The sequence below is a fragment of the Prosopis cineraria genome, unplaced genomic scaffold (genome assembly GCF_029017545.1).
Source record: "Prosopis cineraria cultivar Desert tree isolate PC_DT_omini unplaced genomic scaffold, ASM2901754v1 PC150, whole genome shotgun sequence".
NCBI classification, from domain to species: domain Eukaryota; kingdom Viridiplantae; phylum Streptophyta; class Magnoliopsida; order Fabales; family Fabaceae; genus Prosopis; species Prosopis cineraria.
The window spans coordinates 1-23,082 of record NW_026555477.1 but is presented as its reverse complement, the minus strand read 5'-3'; the positions used below and the strand labels follow the sequence as shown (position 1 = coordinate 23,082).

The 23,082-nt window shown below is 35.9% G+C and overlaps 2 protein-coding genes across 2 annotated transcripts; both read right to left on the bottom strand.

Annotated features, from left to right (window-relative positions):
* Positions 1-1,277: 1,277 nt before the first annotated feature.
* Positions 1,278-6,094, bottom strand: LOC129295590 (uncharacterized). The gene is made up of 6 exons (XM_054934129.1): positions 5,675-6,094; positions 5,043-5,135; positions 4,587-4,820; positions 3,952-4,054; positions 2,256-2,485; positions 1,278-1,821 (listed from the first exon to the last, which is right to left on the bottom strand). The coding sequence occupies exons 1-6, from the start codon at positions 6,052-6,054 to the stop codon at positions 1,599-1,601; spliced, it is 1,263 nt and encodes a 420-aa protein (XP_054790104.1). The 5' UTR covers positions 6,055-6,094; the 3' UTR covers positions 1,278-1,598.
* A 1,148-nt stretch (positions 6,095-7,242) lies between these two features.
* LOC129295585 (CDPK-related kinase 7-like) lies at positions 7,243-11,740 on the bottom strand. Its single transcript, XM_054934121.1, has 11 exons — positions 10,646-11,740; positions 10,043-10,173; positions 9,870-9,911; positions 9,621-9,729; positions 9,182-9,260; positions 8,798-9,094; positions 8,591-8,706; positions 8,299-8,406; positions 8,167-8,229; positions 7,906-8,073; positions 7,243-7,730 (listed from the first exon to the last, which is right to left on the bottom strand). Exons 1-11 carry the CDS (start codon positions 11,126-11,128, stop codon positions 7,593-7,595), a joined length of 1,734 nt encoding a protein of 577 aa, XP_054790096.1. The 5' UTR covers positions 11,129-11,740; the 3' UTR covers positions 7,243-7,592.
* Positions 11,741-23,082: the final 11,342 nt, after the last annotated feature.

Below are 23,082 nucleotides of genomic sequence, written 5' to 3'. Positions count from 1 at the left end.
TTTTGAGGAGTTAGATGTTAAAAAATATAAGACATTTTTAGTCTTTTGAGGTATAATGATTATCTTTTTTTTTCAAAAGTACTGAATGACTTTATATAATTGTAGGGCGTTTAATATGGGTAAATATGAAAAGATAAGATTAGTTTAAAAGTAGGTAACTATTTTATTGGTAGTGAAATTCAATTAAAAATGTCTTACATTTTTTAACGAAGGAAGTATTTGATTTCTTGTAGTTTTTTTTTTAACTATGATTAATATCAAAATGAATTGATATTTAATATCATCTAAATATTATATTTTTATTGAACATATTATAAATGATATAATATATTTAATTTATTTAAGTATTTTTCCAGAACTGATAATGATATTATGCCTCCAATGATGACGGAGGTAAGTGTCCAGTATTAATTAGATTTGGCCTTTATTATCTCAAGACGCTTGGGAATCCAAGCCACTCTCCTCTCATTGTCCCGTTTGTGGTCCCCCCGCGGCGGCGCCGGGGGGGGGGGGGGGGGTTTGTCTGCTTTGCGTATGCAAACATATTGATATAACAGTATAACTATATATATCGGATAGTGCTAACATTCTTTTCCTGATATCATCACTAGATTGATAAGGTTTTATCTGTAATTAAACAGAGTACTAAGGTTTATGTTGTGAAGATGAAGAGCACAGAGAGCTGAACTGAAGGTTTCATTTATCCGAAAATGTAAATCCTTGCGAATTATTTTATCACAACCCAAACCCAGATAGTTTTACTTGAACATTTTCAGGGACTACACGATTACGATACAAGTATTCAATTACAGTTTACCGGAACATATTCAGGGAATAATAGCAGTGGAGGCGTACATAAAGGAAAAGAAGGAATTTGATTCGGAAAAATAGAATACTCGCGTTGATATGGGAACGTGGGTTCCACTTGGCTGAACCGAGTCGAACAATGAAGGAACATCTGACAGCTTTTTCCATTTACTTTCCAAGTGAGCGATGCCAGTCCCATAATATGTCAAATCTCCATTATCATCACACTATAAACACTCAATTGTATTGTTGTCTCATAGAAGTGAGAGAACCGTTGCGTCTGCCTGAAAATGGGCAAGGTAACGCCTTGACAGAGAAAAGCGAGTCTGAAGCTTTTTTGGGAGTTGGAAACTGCAATTGACAGCCACTAGTTTTTGCTATGTGCTTTTTACATGGCGTCATTTTTTGCGGGATATAGATTTGATCACTCGCAAATGGAAAACGGATGTTGTTGCCTTACTGATCAAGAATTGAACAAGCAGACAAGTGTACTCCATTAAAATAAGCAGTGGACTCTCCACCATCACAGTAGTTGCGAATAACGAATGAGTTGTTACCCTACTGATCAAGACTTCACTAGAAGACAAGCCTACAGCTTAAATGAAAAAGACAGTGCCGCACTGTGATACCTTTTTTTTTTTTTGTTGAACATACGAATAACGAATAAATGTAATTTTGCCGACTTGTGAAAATTTACAATTTTAACTGATCAGCCTATAATTCGCAACACCCAGAATTTCTGCCTGAAATTTTAATTACAAAGAAATTTCAGTATCATGTGAGGGTTAGCGTTAGCATGTACTTTCATCCTTGGTGTAAACAGGTATCTGCCAGTTTTTAGTGTTCTTTTTCGGGTCATCAGTAAGGCTTAGATCTGTCTCGTATTCCTTGTAAGTTTTTATGAACGTTTTAGCACCCATCAGGACAAGCCTCTCGATCATGAATAGCTGGTAATTGTTCTCGATCAGGGGAGCCAGCATGTGGCTATAGTTTGATGAATATGCCAATTTATACCTGCAAAATTGAGTCACCATCATGATAAAACTATCAGGCTTTGGTAAAAGAAATTCAAAAATGGCAATTCATTTTATTTCAGCCATTAAGACAAAAGTTTCTTTCCAAAAACTGTTGCTTCGTTTAAATAAACACAAATTCAAACTACTATAAACTACTGGGATGATACGTACAGCCAACCTCAAATAGGTTGAGCAGCTTTTCAAATAGGACCACAGACGCAAAAGAACAAATTATGAGAAACAAAATTAACATGTTATACTTTATTCTGCTCCCTTAATTTCATTAAGTAATACAAATTAAGTATAGCCAGATTCAGAATAAAATTGGCTTTAAATTCGATCAGAAGGTGGTGATGAAACCTAATTTCATATACAAGATAGCTTCCAAAATTTCTACTTTTCAGAACCCCGTATGAAAATGAGAATGACTACCTGACAGAAAGTGGTGAAAAAAATCCAGGAGTCCTCTCATTCGAAGCAATAAACAAGATTCTTCCTGCAGGGACCCATTTTGCAATTCTGCAGAGAATAAACTCAGGCCGTGTATCCCTATCAAGGTGAGGACTCAAGCTCCTCTCAACCCCAAATCTGTCCTTCCTCGTCTTTAATTTATCACCACGACGAACATGGATGGCATCATAATCTCCAAGGTCTGCTTTGATCTGTGAACAAGCATGTGGTTAGATACCAATTAATGATAAAGAGGCATCAAAGCCCAGGCATTTGATATATCCAGCATATAAGTATCAGAATTACTATAATTTTTGGCAAAGTAAAGTATGCAAAGCCTCATCTACTGATAACCTAAAATTTTCATTGATTCAGTTCTGAACTACCATTGTCAAGAAAGTGATTTTACCCCACTATCACCGCAAGAAACAGTGAACTACACAACTCACAGGTGATTTTTCCACAAAGCAGGATGTCAAAACATCCAACTACACATTTAATAGCTAAATAATGTAAATTTACTATGGTACCATCGAGGAGCATGCTAATGAAACAGAAGTACATGCTCACAGACTCTTGACAGAAGTAGTTATTTTTAAGCCACATTCAATTACTAAAACTCAAATATTTGACTAAAACATTAATCTCTTCAGTAAAATCATTTTAGAATCAAGGAAATATCCTCCAACTCCTACTCATCATTTTCCCCAACATGTGATGTTTAGGCTTTTTTGCATATCATCATCAACTTTTTTCCTCTCCCCTCCCTACCCCCACCAACCTTCAGAAAGGAAGACAACAAAGGAACTTGGAATGAAAAATCATATCAAAAGGGAAAGAGATCATTTTGCTAGCGTAGTCAACACTTGGATTTAGCAAGAGACAAATATCACGAGAGGAATAAAAAATACATTCCAGCAATCTGTTTGCAATTAAACAGACACTCCAAATTGTACAAACCAAAACACACCATTTTATCAATCCATGTGAGTTACAAATCGACAAATGGGATGAAATCTTACCATCTTTTACTGAATTTGCCCCTTATTAAATCCAAACTCAGTGCAGTCATGGTCACAATCAGTTCTAATTTTGATAAAATGCCACAACCGATTTTAATTGAACAACTACCAATGACTCAATGAGGGCATAGTGACATATTTACCTGAATTCAGGTCCAGGATACATGCTCTCTAAAGCTCAAAAATCAGTTGGCTTTCAGCAGTAGGAACCTACCCTACACCCCTCATTCTTCCTTTTCATTTTCCATAGTATAATGGGATCAACTCAATTGACTTGCTTGAACGAATCCGCAAAACACCATATGTGCTAAAAAAAAAATTAAATTACTAGTACTATGTAGTGAACATGCCATGAATAGGCTTGCAAGTTTCAAGGTTTGGTTGTATACTCCTTTTTATTCTAATAAGCTATCAAGCGCAGAGATTAGAAATTTTCATGTGCCTGCAACTACCCATGACATAATTTTTGTTTTTGACAAATCAACATCTCCAACTCCAATAATGAAAGAGCTAAAATATCCACACAATAAATTCTTAATCATTGCAATCTCCAAGCAACAAAGTTGAAATCTATTTTCCATGCAAATTTGAAATACTACATGGGAAAATCACCAAATTAAATGGGAAAACTTAAAGAGAGTACATATCAGATGGACCTTTTCAGCTGCATCTCTAAGCTTCCTTGCTGCCATTGAGGGCAAAAATGAATATGGCAACATTACAGAACTTCGTTTGTTACGCTCCTTGCATTCCATAAACCTGGAAGATCATCACTAGCGACTCAGACAAAAAGAAAAGGGGAAAAATGTAAAATTTCAAATGAACTCCTTTAACAAGAAAATGTAGGTTAATACAAGTGGCAATATGACTGAAAGCTCAAAATACTGAAGTAGAAAAGAATTTTCAAAAAGCTTCATTAGGCCATTATAATGAGATTATTGAACACTTGATACCTAAAAAACTCCCATCTACTAACAAGGATCAAGATCAAGTATATGTTCACCAAGTATCACATATAATTACACCGTATAGAAATGAAAATTTTCAAATCTTAACTATCCCCAGTTAACATTCAAATGCTGTGTTCCCACATATATTAGATGAAAGACAATTCTGATTCATATTACATCCAAATAATTCCCTACTCTCCTTCCTGGAAGTCAACCTTGATTCATGATATAGTCATTTAAGAAGCTGCAGTCTCTCATTCATGAATCTGATTCTAAGAAGCCAGGATGATTAAGTAAAGGAAATATAGAGGAAAATGAAGAGATATGGTTGGACGATTTACCAGGAAAGAGGGCTTGCAGTCCTGTTTATGAGCAAGAGATTGAAGAATTTATTATTTTCTTTAAGATCAATGCGCCTAACTCCTTCCACATGACCAACTCCTTGTGCTCCCAACTTCATGCTTGTTAATAGAACCCGATACCACTCTTTTGAATTGTCCAAAATAACAGGAACAGTCTCAGATATGAGGTCCGTGTCATATAAAGTGTCCATGGGACAAGAACTTGCTGCCCAACTACAATATAAAATACAGCTAGTCAAGTTAAATGATGTAACAATTTTCCGTTTTAAACTATAAAAAAGCATATGCTAGAGGCAAACAAAGGTATACATATACTTAGAAGAGGCTATTGTTCATTTGAATCAAATTATAATCTAAAGCAGAAAAGAACAGCTTCTACTGTTCTGTTTCTATAACCACTTAACCAGCAGACAAGAAAGCTTCAAAGCAACTCACCTTGCCCCTGAACTGGAGGTATTGGACAGATGAAGGATCCCGTTCTTATTATGCATTGGATTAATACACATCCTTGATGGCATGACAAAAGTTCTGCAGCAAGTGTGGTCGAAATAGGTGAGAAACCTTTCTCTCTCTCTCTCTCTCTCTATATATATATATATATATTCAACCGGAACAGAATACACAGCAAGTTTAGCTGGTGAAAGCCGCAGCAGATTGGAAAGTTTAGGTTTTGAAAACTAAAGACACTCCATTCAACGACCATATCAAGATAGAGAACAAACAAGTGAACCAGAAGTGTATTACGAACTCAAGAAATGATCTTATGTGGACAGGGCCATGAAGTGTGTGCGCGTGTGCGGAGAGAGTTTTCTTTCATAAGAAGATTAAGGTTTGGGACTTTCTCCTTTTACACGCCCAGACTTGCATTGCGAGTTTCTGTCAGTTCAACAGCCAGAGATCATTAATTTAGGGAAGTTACATCCTTTCTTATCTGAATTCACCATTGTCGTTAGTATGCATAAGGTAGTTTTACTTCAGGAACAGGGAAGGAAAGGTTAAGCAACAGAAGACATAAGAAGACCTGTACAAGAACCCAATGAGGAGAACACAAAGGCATCGATGCGCACCTCTGAAGATACATGGCCTCTTCAAGGGCACACCTGAGGCTGGACTCCTGATGACCCAAACCTGCACAAGTGTCGCAGTGTTTTCCAGGGCAGTCAATTCTAGTGCCCCAGTACAAGTACCTTTCATGGCGCCTCTGTTTCACCTCGTTTTGAAGGGATGTTGAGATGAGGAGTGAGGATCCGGTTGTGGAAACCAGAGAGCGAAACAGGAACAATAGCGCGATTGCAGTGATTGCCAGGGCAAGCAGCAGAATTGGAGATCTGGATTTTGGTTTAGCATTTGGAGTGACGTGAATTGCCATTCCAAGCGGTAAAAGGAGGAAACGATTTGGCGTGCCGCGAGGGATTAAGTACACCATCCAGATCAGCACCAAGAACATGGACCCATGCTTTACGTGTCGTCAAATGACACTTTCAGGTTATCAACAGATCTCGTTCCTTCTGTTCTATTTCCCTCGGTGTCCTGACCGAACTGTACCCTTTTTTTTTTTTTTTTTAAACCTGACAACTGTGCCTCCGCTCTGTTGGCTTTTTTGGAAAATATCAATCAAGTTTTTTTTTTTTTTGCCAGAATTCACTCAATTGGGAGTAAATTTTAATAATATATTTTAAACATATACCATCAAATTTAAATATGTTTTATTCAGACATTTGATCCATGAGCAATGAGAAGCCATCTCAAGACCGAACTGTAAGATGCTGGCAGAACCAATTTATGATCCAATGTTTAAGCCATCTCAAGACCGAACTGCAAGATGCTGGCAGAACCAATTTATGATCCAATGTTTGGTTTGGGCGCACGTGGCAAAGCGAACAAATTCACAAAATTTATGCAGTGGAAGGGAAGAAACTAGTCACCCATGAAATTTAAATATAATTTTTTCTTAAAAATGATATCTACATTTGGTGCTCAATAATACTTTAAATGAAATTAACTTTAATAAAAAAAATAATTATAGATGACCACGCAAAAGACTTAAAAGAAAAGGGGAGAGAATTTTTATACATTCATGTTCATTTTATGGAACTACTCTTCTTTATTATAAGAGAAATTGTCACATATTTTATTATTTTTTAAACTATCCCTTATAAACGGATTATATCATTAAATTAAATTAATAAAAAAGTAAAGAATAAGTAGTTAATTACAAAGATGTTTTAATCTAATTTTAAAAATTTCAAACATAATTAAACTGTACAAGTTAGTTAAAATTTACTTTCTAACGTCTAGATATGGAGAGTATATATACACTAATGAGCAATAATTGAAAAAGGTTTTGAATGAAGTGGTGCCCTGTGCACAATGATAACGTCAACAACCGTGCTATTATTGAAGTGATCACTTTACATTTGATTGCTGATTATCTGAATTTTGACCATTTATATTTAAACCGGCTTAATTAATACATTAAAATACAACGACGTGCCAGCTGTATCACTTGCTGATAATTAAAATTTTTATGATCCACCGCATCATTTGACTTAACTATGAACCGTTGTACCTGAAAATATGTAAAAAGCATAAAGAAAAGGCAAAAATAGTGTCAAGTATCATGGAGTTGTTAGAGTTGTTAGAGTTGGAAAGATTTTATTGGTAAGTGGAATGGGTACACAAGTGATGAACCTGAAAACACAACTCAGTTTTGAGCAGTTCCTCTAGCACCAAGTACAATATGTGATCTACATTCCTCTGTACAATCCTCTAACGTTGAGCACTAACCAACCATAAAGAGAGTAGGGAACGAGGTGAAGGATTCTCGTGCATACAAAAATTAGGAACAGTGAGCTCAACAATGGGAGATGCTGAAAATAGCTTCGTCGACTGCAGCCTTTAGCTTACCCAAACCATCATTGCAATGGAGATTGACCATTGCTGATGAAGTTTAAGTGATCCATATAATAGCAACCAGGTGTACTCTTACGCCTTGTGAATTGTGCGGGGAGAAGCTCCGTGCAAAAGTCTGACAAATCCTAAGAAACTAAGCTTCCCATCGGAATGTCTTATCCAATCTTGTAGGACCACATGAACAGGTACTGACGGGCTAAGCCCAAGTTCCTGGAATAATACATGAAACTCCAAAAGCTCAGTGACAGAGAATGTAAGGAGTCGAGGACACTAAATCTAAAAGAAGTTCAGTGAGTTCACATTAACTGGTTCAGATGGTTCGGATAAATATGTACGTATTCATTGGCAAGCTATAGTCAAATAGGTATGTGCATAAAATGATTACCGAGGCAAGTTCTTCAATCATAATTGGCCGATTTCCATCCTTTTCAAACAGCTCATAGGCACGCCTTGCATGTTGCTCCCAGGTCTCCATTCCCTCTAGTTGGTGCACACTTATAGCAGCAGAACAGAATTCCTCAAAATCTAATTTCCTATATTGGATAGAACTAACCTGCAACACGCATTGTGATGAATTTATACTCCAGGGAAGCAAGCAAGGTCGCAAGAAAATGCACCAAGTAGGTATGATCTCTCACATGCTTACCATGTTCACGTAATCTAAGACCCGGGAATCCTTTGTGGCCTCAGTGGAGCTCCTTGAAACAGCCTGCTAACAAACATGTCAATGGCTTGAAAAGTATTGGTGAAAATACAATAATTTTGGACTTGTGCTGACCGTCTTAAAGTTGTGCATGGAGATAAATCCACTTTTGTTAGGCCCTAACTGAGTAAATTGTTCCGTTAGATATGCTAGCTGAGATACTGTTAGCGTCTTAGCGAGAGCCTGTCAATATGAAAAGGCTTTAATAATCAACGCATATCCATGGCTTCAATAGAAGATACTAAAGGTTACAAAGAGATATTCAGACTCAATATTGAGATATAAATAGGAAAATATTAAGCAAACTTCTAGCTGAGATAATAATAGTATGATGATATATAATCAGACACCAAAGGATAATCCATACCCCTAATGCTGATTTGCGTAAAGAAGATGAGGGTATGTAAGCTCTAACGAGTCTGAGGATTATCATATCGAAAGGTATCTTCAAGTCATCATGATGATTAGCCAGCCAAGGATGACCTGAGCACAAAATAAGGCAATACAAGTCCATAAAAGAAGAAAGTTAATATAACATTTATGCCACACATGGGAAAGGAGATGCAAGACATACAGAGAGCCTGAGCTGCAGTTAATCTTTTACGATAATCCTTATTCAACAGCCTCTTCACGAAATCTATAGCATCAGCTGATAAAGAAGGCCAAGGAGCATCATCAAAACTTGGATCTGTCTTCAGGACAGCGCGAAATATTCCAGATTCTGTCCGAGCCCAAAAGGGTCTGCTTCCACATAAAAGAATATAAGCAATTACACCAATGCTCCACATGTCAGCTTCTGTCCCATATGACCTATGCAAAACTTCAGGAGCTACATAATATGCACTCCCTACAATATCATTCAACCTCTCATCTGCAAGAATTTTACATGTTAGCCCTGACTGTTGTACTTTCTGCTAAAAATTTAGAGAATATGCACGGAGTATACAACAGGCCGAACCTGGCTTCACGTAGTCAGACAGTCCAAAATCAATTGCCTTCAATGTGGAGTTTTCATCCTTAGAAGTAAAAAGAAAATTCTGAAGCAGGAAAACGATCATCTATGTTAGGAAACCAGTAGAGTACCACAAAAATTTAACTTGGAATCTTTTACTGTAATTTTTCATTGCAGTTTAATTTTTTTTTCCCTTAATGCCTTCTAGAATAATTTTAAAATTTATTTTTAAGTATAAATATTCACAATTTAGGGTTCTAAACTAGAATTTTCCTTTTTTAAATAATAGATAATCAATGAACAAGCACGGATATAATAAAACCTGTCATTAATGATCTAAGGAAGCCCTAGGTCCAAAAAAAGAAACACAGTTAATATTGTCTAGCAGAGTGTTTGCACCAAAAATGTAATTTTAACAGAGTAACAAGCTTCATGAGTTAATCACCTCTGGCTTGAGATCACGATGAATCACGCCCTGCAGATGACAGAAGGCCACCACACTTAAAATCTGAATCATGACAACCTTGGCATCCTCTTCCGAGTACTTCCCGCCCCTATAAGTTACAATTGACTTTGTGCTGATTAGAATGTCATTAATTATAGCAATGGTACCAAAATGAAACTAGAATGTCCTCCTCTACTTTTCTTTCTCTCTTTTTTAGTTTGAAAAAATGGAAACAGGAGAACATCTCACCTGGAAAGAATCCTATCTAGCAGCTCACCTCCTTTGCACAACCTGAGTTGCATAAGTTAATCAATAACTCCGAAAGTTGTAATGGAGATCCATGACAGATTAACAACGGGAATTTTAAATATATATATTTATGTATGTATGTATAAGAATAACAATTAGAAACTTCAACTTACTCCATAACTATATAAACATTTTCATCGTCTTCATAGGCTTCATAGAACTGCACTAGGTTCTCGTGTCCTGCAAGAACCCGCAATATCCTGACTTCTCTCCGTACATCCTCTATAGCAATGGCTGTTGTCATCTGGCAATTTATCATCCAACGTCAGAACAAAATAGTACTCCAATGGTCTTAATAAACAATAATCAATAGCCTAAAGGCACCACAGATCACCATGATTCCTGTACTCAAGCATGCGATTTGAGAATATAAATAGGCCCTTCGAAGATGGAAGGTACTTCGATAAAGGGGGAAAGGCTATATTTCAGAGTTCACTTGAGCAAAGTAAAAGTTAAACCTGATTCTCTATATCGAATAAAAAGCATACAAGCCTCGCGAAGTGTATTTGATTACGTGATGACGTATGTTCCAGAAAAAACCGTGCCCACAAAGGGTATTTTCAGATCATGACAGAAGCAAATCATGAATGCAATGATTGTTAGGATGAGGAACCAAATTTTTGATCTCTGTGTTTTATCTTATACTATTCCCACTGCATAAATTCACAACAATATAAATACAGAAGGGAAGGTAGAAATTAGAAGGCTCTCAAGACCTTGGATTTTGGAATGACTTTGACGGCCACATCTTGCCCCTTCAAGCTGCCTTTCTTTCCCTTGGCGGAGCAAGTATACCCAAAGTGCCCACGACCCACCTCTTCTCCAAGTTCATAATGAGCTGCGAACTGCTTCGAAAACCCGAAGTTCTTATCCAACCCAATCTCGCATTCGCCTCCTTCGGGGATGGAGGCCTCGTTTGGCTTCACAGAACCATGCCGGCGAGCGAGCAATGCCCGAATGTGCTTCGCCGGCGAAGGAGGAGGAAATGGGCGTTTGAAAATGCGCAAGGGAGTTGAGCTCACACTTGAATTTGCTGGTGAGTTCTTGAACAGACTTGGCAAGGGACTTGGGCTGTAAAAGGGGAAGTTTGAGGATTTGGGGGTTTGAATTTTTGGAAGCCCGTCCTTGTCATCGGGATATAATGGGTTTTCTCCATGAGTTTGTGAGATTTCAATAGGTTTTCCATGACAGAGTCCCATGAAGTCAGAAACCCAATAACAGAGCACACTGGAATCCACAAAATAATCAAGTGCAGAAGCTCTAAATATACAAGAGGATAAAGAGAAACTGAATTGAGAGATTTGAAGCAGCAAGAAGTTCAGAAAAGGGAAGTCATACTGGAATGGAGAGAGAAAAGGATTTCGTTGGGTGGAAACTTTAAGGGGACTGAATTCCTTTTGGTTGATCAAGGATGACCATACATGCAGCACAGTATTTCCTTGAACTAAAATCAGGGGAATTTATTGGAATGGAAAATCTGAGCGGGAGAAGTAATCCTGTAAACTGTTGACGAAAGGAACTATGCTTTTATGACTAAGCAAAGAAAGCTCGAGAGGGGAACTTAGTGAAAATTAGCCTATGAAAGAAGCAATCTGTAGTTAGAACAACAAAGGAAATGATGGTAGAACCAAAGCAAGAAGAAAACTAAGTAAATATTTTCCGATATAAAGGAGGAATGTGGGGAAGGGGGAAAGATGAGGAAAGTGAGGAGGCAAAGATGCTTAGCAGGAGCTGCAAGAAAAAGAAAAGGAGAGAAAACCCAAGCCTTCTTTTTGCATGGTTTTTCAAATTTTTTTATTTAAAAAAAAATTCCTCTTCCATGGAATGGTTTGCAGAGACATGTATCACTTTATTAGTGGTGATATCCTTTCTTCTCTACTAATAATAAAGGTGAGTGGGGCATAGTTTGGATCCTTCCAGCCTGTCCTCATTGATCTCAGAAAAACAAGGATATATCCATTTCATATAAGACCAAGAACAACGTTATTTAGGAGTTCTAAATACAACTTCTGGCACTGTATCCATATTCAAGCTTTGACCTCCTTTTGTTGGTCTCTCAAAGGCTGTCCTTTTCTGCTATTATTTTCTGTGTCTTCCTTAGAGAATCTGTCTTGCCCACAAGTAACTTGGAACCATTTCACCTTGAGGTGAATGTAAGTAAACATGCGAGATCTGTGCACACATAGAATTTCTTCTCCAAATAATTAAAAAATCGTGAGCCATTTCCTTTATTCAGATTTGAGCAGTTCTATTCTGCAGACCAGACAGCTAACATATAAAGAAAGAGTTGGAGTGGAATGTAATAATAAAAGCATGATGATTATATTTTTAAGGAAAACCCATTCTGCAAGAATGTCTGCCGGCACGCAACTAAAATGAGTTACTTAGTCATCATTTGTAAACCAAACAACCCAAGTCCTCAGATTCAACCTACATCTTGTTAAGGAGAGATTAATTTTGATAAATAGTCTATCTGTGGACTCCCCTTAACATGTGCCACATGTGTCCTTTAGTTTGGTTTTGATTTAAAATCAGGTTTTGCTCCAAAGTTGGTGCTGCAACTTTTAAGCTCCACTATAAAGACCAGGGAAGGAGATCTAAGTTGACAAGAGAATAAAGGAGAAAAAGAGAAAAAATTTACAATCATAAAGGCTTTAAAGATCCATTCCCTTTGACTAGCATTATTGAGTATCACTTTATTCTTACAAGCTCTAATTCGCTACTTGTGGTAGGGGGTTTTCCTTTCCCCACAATCTAGGGTGTGTTTGTTAGGTATAACTTATTATAAAAAATTTGATTAATATAATTAATTTTGAATATAATTAACTGCGTCATAAGGCATATAATTAATTTTAATCAAAATTAAAAAGTAAAATTGAAAAGCAAAATTGACAATCAAATGAAACATGATTTTATGAAAATATAACTAAACATTTACATTACATGTTAAAATTAATTATGAATTTAAAATTATTGTTTTCAAAAAATATTCAAACACTCATTATGCATGCCAAAATTATGATTTTTTAAAAAAATATCCAAATACCTCCATACATATCCAAATTAATTATAAATTCAAGACTATGATTATCTCATAAGTTATTATTACTTGCTTCTCAATTCATATTTTCAATTATACTTTTTTAAAAATTTATTCAAAAATTATATAAATTATTTTACAAAGCATATTTTTTGGTTTATAATTGATTTTAACATGTATACAAGTGTTTGGATATTTTTAAGAAAACCACAATTTTAGCCTTTTAGGTTCATAATTAATTTTAATATGTATAATGGGTGTTTTGATATTTTTAGAAAAACATAATTTTAAATTCATAATTAATTTTTGGTGCATAATAGAGATATTTAAATATATTTTCAAAAAATCATAATTTCGACATCAAAAATTGATTCAAAATGTTATCCAAACATGCACCTTATATGGCTACACTTGTAGAGTATGCCACATATCATAATACTATAGCATGCCCAAGCAATCGTTCATCTACAAAGATTTGGGCATAACTATATTCAACCAACCCTGTCCAACAAACCAGCGTAATGAAGATGTCAATCATATGGTAGCTTAACGAAAGTTTCAAAAATATAAAGATGATAACTTTTAGAGCAACAATTCAAGAATCATATACCCTTTCTTTTTAGCTAGATCACGCCTACGAATCACAACCAAAGCTTTTATGACATTTAAATTGGATGTTGGCCATTTCTTGGAACCACAGACACACATATATATAAAAAAAGGCAGTTTATTTATGCCTATAAAGTTTTGGATGAGGGTATATATTCCACAAGCACAAAGGCTTTTAACCTCTTCCTCTTCTTTATTCCTCACCTTTCACTAAAATTCAAAGCACCAAACTTTAATTCTGATTTTGAACTATTTGTAATATTCATATATTTGGTCGATTTGAAAACAAGGAGACTAAAAGGTTAAAAAAGAAAGGAACGGCCTCAAAACCCAGGAAAGCTAAGCTTTAGAGCCTTGGGGCTCCAGTGATGTTACAGAATATATGCACTAGGTTAGTATAGGCATAGATGGCTACGGCCTATAACATGAATATAAGTACTAAATTATATATGTAACCGTATGATGAGGTACATTGGCGATTCCATATATTTGACCATATATGAAATGATTAAGTCAGGTTGGCACTTTGTAAGCCACGGTATGATTGCTGTTAATTTATTATATAAGCACAAGCTGGTGCATTCCCTCTGTGACTTGAAAATAGAGACAAAAATATTTTATATTACCAACTAGAAATGTGCATATTGAATCATTTTCCTAACTGCCATAACACCTTTTTTAGATGATTAAGAATCAAGAAAAATGATTACTGATCTTCATTCTGTCAGATAAACATACTATCTATTTTCTATTTTCAAAATCTGCGGAGTGCATCTCAATAACGAGAACCAGTGTGTGTGTTTGCGGGATGGTTTAATCTTCCGTGATGATTCAGGAGTTGCAAAATCCCAAGCTGGTCAGCTTTGACTTTCTCCTTTTGCCACGTGAACACTTATATGCTGTTAATTGAAGATTTTCAGGGAAATGCAAGTGATAGGAAAAACAACCAGGAATTGGCAAACGTGTGGAGTTTATGTATTAATCTCCTTCCCATTATGAACTGAGACTGGAGAGTCAGGACTGGCCCCGCACAACAGAGTGGTTGGGGCTCTGCGAAGCAAAGAGAGGTGGGGAAGCAAGAACATAGATTTCTCTCAGTTTTCTCTCTCTGGTTCTGAAATCCCTGTTTGACCCTCTTATGAAGACACAAGACAATCAAAGGCGGGCCAGTGGGGTGAACTGTCTTGAACCTATGACCGCAGACTCACACTAATCTTAAAGAAAAGAGAATTGCGTGCCACGAATAAAATCTAGGAAAAGAGCAGTTATTGTGGCCTTGGATGGTTCCGAGTGGACAGTGGCAAAACTCTTGAAAGAAATATATTCTGTGAGCGTGAGAATATAATTTAGATTTGGGACGTGGGAGGGAGGGGGCGCGAGATAGAGAAGAAAGGTAAAAGAAGGACTCCAATAGTGATACTTTTTGATGTCACAGTGGACTTGAAAGAAATTCTTATTCTTTGATACCCTGATCCTGCATGCCAGGCCGCTCTCCGTCCTTTATTTTTATTTCTTTCTTTTAAATTTACATAGAGCTGGTATGGATAAAAATGGGAGGAATAGAATAAAAGTAGGTACATTTTGTTCTCAGGAGCACCAAATACATAAAAATAAACAACAATAATGCTAGTGAACATGGAAGAACATGGGGCACAGATGTGTCCAATAGACGCGGAATGAAAAAAAAAATCCCGGAAGAAGAAAACCACATCTCCATTGTCAAACCATTTTGGTCAAATGTTTGTTAAGAACCCCGCTTTCATTGTTCAGAATCCAAAGGCCCCTGCCTGAGCGCTAATCACGACATATCTAGCTGATTCTGAATTATATGATACCATGATCTCTCTCTCTCTCTCTCTGTCTTTCAAAGTTGACAAGAAAGAGTAAGGTGTAATTAATTGGTGGGGATGAAGATTTTTCATGAGAAGTTGTTGGGAGAAGGACAAAGGGGGAGGAGGAGGTGGGACAATGCCTCGGGGAATGTTATTAAGGAGGGGCACATCCATGTAATGGTGAATTAATTAATGAGTAATAATGGTGTTATATATATAAGTTGGCTAGCAAACTGTGGGAAAGGGGCCTGGAAAGTTGGACACTAGTTTGGCTTGTTTTCTTGTGCCTGGGTTGGGGAAGGCTGTAATAATGCCTAGAGAAGTGCGTATGCATGAACGGTGATTGGTTAATCTACTTGAAGAGTGAATTCTGTAGAAAGATAGCGCATGTTCATGAGATTTGGATGTGGAAACTAGAGCATTTGATTGGATTAGCTTATTCTGGGGCTACAGTGAACAGTAATGTGGTGGTAATAGCTTGAGAAGCGTCGAGAGGGAAGAGGGGAGGAGGCCCCGCAAGATGTGGATCATAATATAATAGGAGAGTAGGTGACCCACCATGGAAATAGGAGAGATTTCTTTCTTTTTTCTTTTTTTTTTTTAAGATTGGAATCGAAATTGGAATTGCTTTGACCAGAGCTCGAGAGAGAGAGAGGGGGGGGGGAAGAAAGGGACGGTCATTTGGGAAGGTATTCATCATTGAGCACTTGTCGCGTTAATCCACTTGCTTAGGGAACGCAACACTGTTTTTGTGTCCTCCCATTTCCCTCCATTTTGACTCTAACTCGTCTCTCTTCATGTAAACTTTAGTACACGTTAAAATATTTTGATCCGGAGAAGTATAATATAAGATACTATAAAGTTGTCTGTAATTTAAACATAACAGTGGATAAGATTAAGACAATAATTTAGTGGGAGGAAAAAACGCGGAAGCCTTTGTCAAGAAAGGGTAGAGGAATATATCAGCCAAATTTGGTTATTTAAACTGTGTCCGATCTTTATATAATCCACTTTTTACGTAGAAAGGTGGACTATTAATTTTTCTTTTAACTTTATTCTTTTGTGATTTTTTTATGAATAGAGAGAGATGTTGCATTTGAAAGAGAAACTGTTTTTAAAGGTCAATGATAGAGCTGGAATTTGTTTCTTTTTAAACAATATTAATAATTTAATTGTCTCCTTAAATTTAATAAAATAATTAGAAATATAACTTGTATAGAAGATGAGAGAATAACCTTTGGTTCAAATTTCTATTGAGGATGGGAGATTTTGTGGCCATTTCCAACGTGGATGTTGATTTTTATTATGTGGTGGCAACCCGAAGGGAAAGCCCAATCCAAGACAAAACAAATGGGCCCGCTCTGATTTCTACATTTAGACTCCACGCCCGGATATTGCATGCCACCATTCATTGTTTACGAAATTTGACTAGTCCGACAAAAATACCACACGACCATGTTTCTCGAGAACGATTGAATTCTTTTGAGTCGATTTACACTTCATTTTCCACCCATCCCTCTCTCCAATTATCATCTCCACACATGCATATAATTGCAGGATCAAGCCTTCTTGGGATAAAAGTTGAGCCCGCCGTGTGAAGGATCTATGGGTCGGTAAATAGTCATGTTTGTCAAAGCATCGAACTGGGATGCTTCTGATGTCTCGCAAGAAATTGAGATCCTTAAAGATTGCTAATTTGCTCACAAGAAAAGAAAGAGATAATTTTACACGATGTGTTTTTAAAAAAATCATGTAGAAGTTAGGTACAGGGGAAACATAATATTTTTCAAGGAAAACTTTATAATTTTTACATGTTTCAATGCAAGTCATTATACATTTTTTTTCGTATCATTATAGGTCCTTCTTGTTTTTTTTATCTATTATCTTAGTCCCTTTATTTTTAAATACAACAAAATGGATGGCAATGTGACACTAACGGCGATAAATAAACTCACATGTCACAAACAATGTTGATGAGGATGTTAAAGTGTTGAAATCTAAGCAATTGATTTCATTCACCTAACTTGCACAATCTCCCATGTCTTTGAGATTTTAAAACTTTAGTATCCCCATTAGCATCAACAGTGACAAGTTAACGTATTTAACATCATTAGTGCACGCAACTTTATTATCTCTCTAAGTATATTTAAAAGTATAAGAACTGATAAAGTTGCAAATAGGAAAAATTAGAGGAACCTGGAACAGGAAAAAAAAATGTAGGTACCAAAACACGATGAGGTCACAGGGGTCAATAAAAATACGGGGTACTTTTTTTTTTAGGGAAACAATGGAAAAGCAGATCAGATAAAAAAACCGAGTAAATGAGCAACCCATGTCCAAATCCTGAAAAGCCCATTCCAAATCGAAACAAAGTTTAACAGACAATAACAAGGACTCCATTAAGGCCCAACTGAACACCTCGTCCGCGCAAAAACCGAACGTCTGAACTGGACGGATTTTGATTATCCAAAAGAAAGAGCTGCACAATGCACGCGCAAAATATGGGATATCATATTTCAATGAATTGCGTTAATCCAGATTTGCTTGCTAAATACATTTTCTTGTCAGATTAAAAAAAAATATCTTGACTCCACGAGTCACGTGCCTTTTCCACACGCACGCAGTAGGGAAAGAAAAATTAATTTTAAATATGAGATCAAATTATCGATCGAATTACGATTTTAATCATGACAAAATATATCTAAAAAAATTTTTTTTTTAAGATATCCTCACAACTGACAACTATGAGATTAATTTTTTAAAAAATTTAAGAATCATTTAAGGAGTTGTCATCTCTCAAAAAATTTTTTCATACACATATCCATAAATCAAACCTTAAAATGATGCTTAAAAGGCTCGGACGAGTGCTATTTGTGTCACACTCACTTGGTAAATTGTTATAGTTTTCAAAATAACACATTTCAGCCAAAAAACAATGCAATCAATTAAATAAGAGTAACATTTTTTATTGGTTTAAGCATCCGAAAATTCTAAACCTACCCCATTTCCACTTGAGGAAGTATCGTGGACCCAATTAATCTACGTTGACAATAACGCAGGATTAAAAAAGGTGCATGACAAAACAGCCTACCACTAAGAAAAAATTAACAACAGTGTGTCTTCCAATACTCGATCTCAAACCATTTTGTTGATACAATCTCTATCAATGAAACAAAGTGCTTTAGCGTACTTTAGTCATAATTAAAAATGTTATCTTCTCTGAAATTTAAAACTGTTGGATGAGGCCTGGAGCGGTAGAAGGCTCGACTGCAGTTGTTAACATGGGCGATTTACCTTGAAATCTCCACATCGACGTAAATTTATAAATGATATCGTTTAACAAATAGAAGAATGCATTGTGCAAAGAAGGTAAGAATGTAAAAATAGTCGGAATTAAACTTCTGCAAGGTGTTTACTTTGAAATAAGCGCAAGGATACGGTCATACGGGGTTAGGTATACAAGATTTGTGAGAGGCGAACACGGTGGAAGGGACACAATAATGAAACAGCGCCAAGGCGCAGCTATAACTATTTAAGTGCAGGAACTAAGGAAGAATAACTTGACAAGAACTGTGTGTATGTGTCTTGAGCGACCCGCCCGCACTGTGGTGTTTTTGTGCGGTTGAGTTGAGTTGTGTATGTGTAGTGCGTCAAGTGCACCGAAAGAAGGAGGTGAGGGTAAGTAAAAAGGATATGTGCATGTTCTGACTAAATACATACCCACCAATAATGCAATGGTGGTGGTGGTTGTTGAAAATCAGCAATGTTATTTCTCATTTTGTCTGAGTCGTCAACAGCATATTGTCCATTCGGAGTTGTGCCTTTTTGGATTACGTGTCAGCATGTGGCAGTGCCCTGTTAAAAAGCAGTCGGAAAAAAAAAACAAAGAAAAAAACATATATTTAGGTAAGGCTCTTTGGAATCTAGCTACCCAGACCCACGATTTTTATTCCCATTATAGTTCATTCACTCTTAGGCCCGTTTGGTATGATGGAATAGTTTTTGATGGAATTAGAATTGGAATTGGAATCAGAATTAGAATCAGAATTGGAATAGAATTGAATTATAAAAGTATGTTTGGTATGTCAGAAAAATTAGATGGAATCCTTGCATTACTTTTGTTTGGTATGCAAGACATGGAAATGAATTATACTTAAAAGACAAAATACCCCTATATAAAAATTAAAATAAAACATAATAAAAACTTAATTGTGTACCAATTTTCTTATGTATTTTTATATATTAATGAAATATTATATAAATCATAGATTATATCTGTAACTATTATTAACTAGCTTAGGCCAAACAAAAAGTTTTATCATCAGAGGAACATTTTCTTGAAAATAAAATTGGCAATGGTTCCCATCCTTTCTACTTTAAAATAAATACACTAACATGTAGATTTAGAAGAAAAATGTCAAACAAATCAATTCGACTTCTTATACCAAAAAAATATTATAAATATATAAATTATATACAAATATTATATATAATACTATCTTATATATATATATATTATAACGCTTTATATATAAGAGAAAAAAATATTATTCACCCTTTTATACTCCCTTTTTCTTTTTTTTTTTGCTAGCATATGAGGGTTTTTATTTTTTTTTTGAGGGCAAAATGTCTTCTGGAATTTGTATGACGGGAAAAGTGTCTTAAATATACAATTCCATAGAATTGCTCCCAATTCCATAGATTTACATAAGGAATCAAAATAGCTTTTTCCATAGACTTAGGATTTCCAGGAATTGTAATTCATATTACCAAACATCACTTTATTCAGATTCCTATCCCAATTCCATTTTCATCTTCACAATTCCAACCTACCAAACATGGCCTTAGTTCATGTCTGAATATATATCGAAATTAATCTACAGAGGCTGCATACATACTACTTATGCAAGCGGATATATGAGGAACGTAACAAAGTGATCATATGATTATTGATTAGTTTCAGATTATATACACTAGGACGAAAAAGGAAGTACCAGTTTGTGTGTGTGTGTGTGTTGAGAGAGAGAGAGAGAGGAGACAGAGAGACAGAGAGACATAGTACTGTGCTAGTATTATGGGGGGAGAGAGAGTTAAAATAAGCGGGTGTAATGATTGCAGAGATGAGAAAAGGGAGTGGGGTTTGGAGATTCAGTAAAGCACGCCGGGGGGAGGGGAGAGAGAGAGAGAATAAATGGCAGTGGGGGCAAAAAGGAGAATGAAAAGAAGAGCACGTCTCCGGCAAAACAAGCCATGCACATTACACTTTGTCTTCTCTTTTACCCACTCATTGTTGGCTTCGTCTCCATTTGGAATTCTGTGGATCTTATTTCTATACTTGAATTCTATAATAATATCTGGACCACCCGCATACTTCTTTCACGCTCCACCTCCATTATACTAGTGCTTTTTTATTATAATCTTTGTGCCTGCCTGTATATTATATGTCTGTTGAATATATGTGTAATGTATTACCACTAGTTGTGCAGGTGACTTTTTGTCGCCTCTCCTTTGTGCACGCTTCTCTCTCTCCTCTGTTCCCTTTCTTCATCCTTCTCTCTATTTAATTCCTCAATGTATATCTCTCTCCGTGCTTCCATTTCCCTTGCGTCCAAAATGACGTCTCATTTTTGTAGCCCCTCCACGAAAAGAATTTAAAACTTGATTATATTTCATCACATATATAGACTCATGACCTCCTTTCCTGTCAAGTGTCGCATTGTATTTTAATTTGTTTGTTTATGCGTGTTCCTCTTCTTGATAACACAACATCATCTTCCACACAATTTATTCATGACCACCACATATGTAGTTGCTTTGTTTTTTAGAAATAACCTAGGATCCAGAAGTAAGGTATATGGTTTAAAAGGGGGAAGAAAGAGATCACTTGATCAGTAACGTAGTGTCTGTTTTTTTTTTTTTTTGCCCTGAAAAAGGTGGGGAAATGGATGGATCCTTTGCGGGACAAAGATATAATCATCGACGAACAGAGTTTGTTGTATAAGGAAGACCTAAATGGTGTGTGTCAACATTTAGCACAGTAAGACGCGTTCGTTGTGGGTTAATATTAAACTCCCGACAGTTAATATTATTAAAGGAGTGATTGGAATCCAAGGTTGATATTGGGTGTTTGAATGTCACGTCATAGGATGAATCGTACAACATGGCTGGAACATCGCCCAGTTCTGAGTGTTGACCAGCATAGTGAAAAAATTAAAAGTCCGGTGGATTATGATTTCCTCCTCCCAAATTAATGATGAACTATATTCCCATTAATCCATCTTGTCGTTGTCGGTTATCATGTTAATTAATATTTTCAATTAAAGGTTTATACAAATCAAAGTTTTAAAATTTACATCATTTCTGCTCACTCAAACGTCAAGCAGTGAATCGATCAAAGACATATATGCACCCACATGAATTACGTTTAGGGGCAGAGACTCGACATTCCTCGCTTTGAGTGATTCTTATGTCCCCCCCCCCTCCCCTTTCTTATGATTTAATTCCGCAAATAAATTCACATTTCAACTTCACATTTTCCAAACCCCTCCCTTGTTCACCATGGTCCTTCCATGACTGCAAGGTATTATTGACTGACCTTTTTGTTTTTTTAAAAAAAGCAATATAATAATCAAGTTTTAATAGCACCAGGCGAACTGCGTAGTTATTTGAACTCTATTCTTTTTTTTAATCTATTTCTAGATATATTATATAAAAATTGATTAATTAAGGCTGTATAATATATGCGTGATTCACTGATTGCTACACCCACATTAGCTTCACAAATGATCCCGCGATCTAGATGGAAATTGAAAACATGGTAGAGAACTAGAAACTGATATATCGTAATCTCCATTCGTATATTGGAACGAAGGACGGACGACAGGTGTTTGTTGATTTGAATATTGCTTTTGAATGAAAGATCGGCTGGCGTTGAATGAAAATGACATAACATATAACGCAATATTTTTTAAAGTTTACTGTTTTGTTTTTTTAAAAATAAATCTATAAAGTGCCATTATTAGATTTCATTGATATGAATAATTTTATCTCAAATTGTTTCATAATTTATGATAGGAGGAGTAATTGATTTCATCTCGAGGGTATAGGATGACAAGTAAAACTCTAAGCACATGCAAAAGATATACACAGACACGCATTAGAAAAGAAACCAAAACACGATAAAAAGAGCTGGTCGTTCCTTGATCCTCATCCTGATCACCTGCTCGATATAATCATAATCTTCTGTGCCGTACGATATACCCGCTCTTGTTATCCCTACAACGAGAAAACAAAGACCAATGCAACGTTAATTCCAGTTTTACATACTTTCTAGCATCACAACACCACCGATGAATACATGTCTCTTGACAGATTTCTTTTTATAAATTCATGCTGTCTGTTTTTTTAATTGTCTCCTCTTCCAATTTCAGTGTAATTTTACAAATTATACTGTCAAAATCACTTTATTTATATTCAATATTATAATATTTCAATTGAATGTTAAATGTAATTATTCAATAATAATCCAACGGTGGTACGTTCTTGCTTTAAAAGAGAAAAAAGAAAAAGAAAGCCATCATTTCTGTGTAGAACTTTAACATGTCATTTGATGCTCGTCACAGTCAACGACGCTGCTCGTGTTTCAGCTTTATGCCTTGTTTATTTAAAACGG

What these genes read in the sequence shown, in the direction of transcription:
- LOC129295585 (XM_054934121.1), bottom strand. Translation starts at nt 11,128, where the DNA reads ATGGGACTCTGTCATGGAAAACCTATTGAAATCTCACAAACTCATGGA. An exon ending in ATCGTGATCTCAAGCCAGAG is followed by an intron (nt 9,261 to 9,620) that starts GTGATTAACTCA and finishes TTCCTGCTTCAG; the next exon opens with AATTTTCTTTTTACTTCTAA. An exon ending in TACGCAAATCAGCATTAGGG is followed by an intron (nt 8,407 to 8,590) that starts GTATGGATTATC and finishes TCATATTGACAG; the next exon opens with GCTCTCGCTAAGACGCTAAC.
- LOC129295590 (XM_054934129.1), bottom strand. Translation starts at nt 6,054, where the DNA reads ATGTTCTTGGTGCTGATCTGGATGGTGTACTTAATCCCTCGCGGCACG. An exon ending in GAGGCCATGTATCTTCAGAG is followed by an intron (nt 5,136 to 5,674) that starts GTGCGCATCGAT and finishes CACTTGCTGCAG; the next exon opens with AACTTTTGTCATGCCATCAA. An exon ending in TTTTCACCACTTTCTGTCAG is followed by an intron (nt 1,822 to 2,255) that starts GTAGTCATTCTC and finishes TCAATTTTGCAG; the next exon opens with GTATAAATTGGCATATTCAT.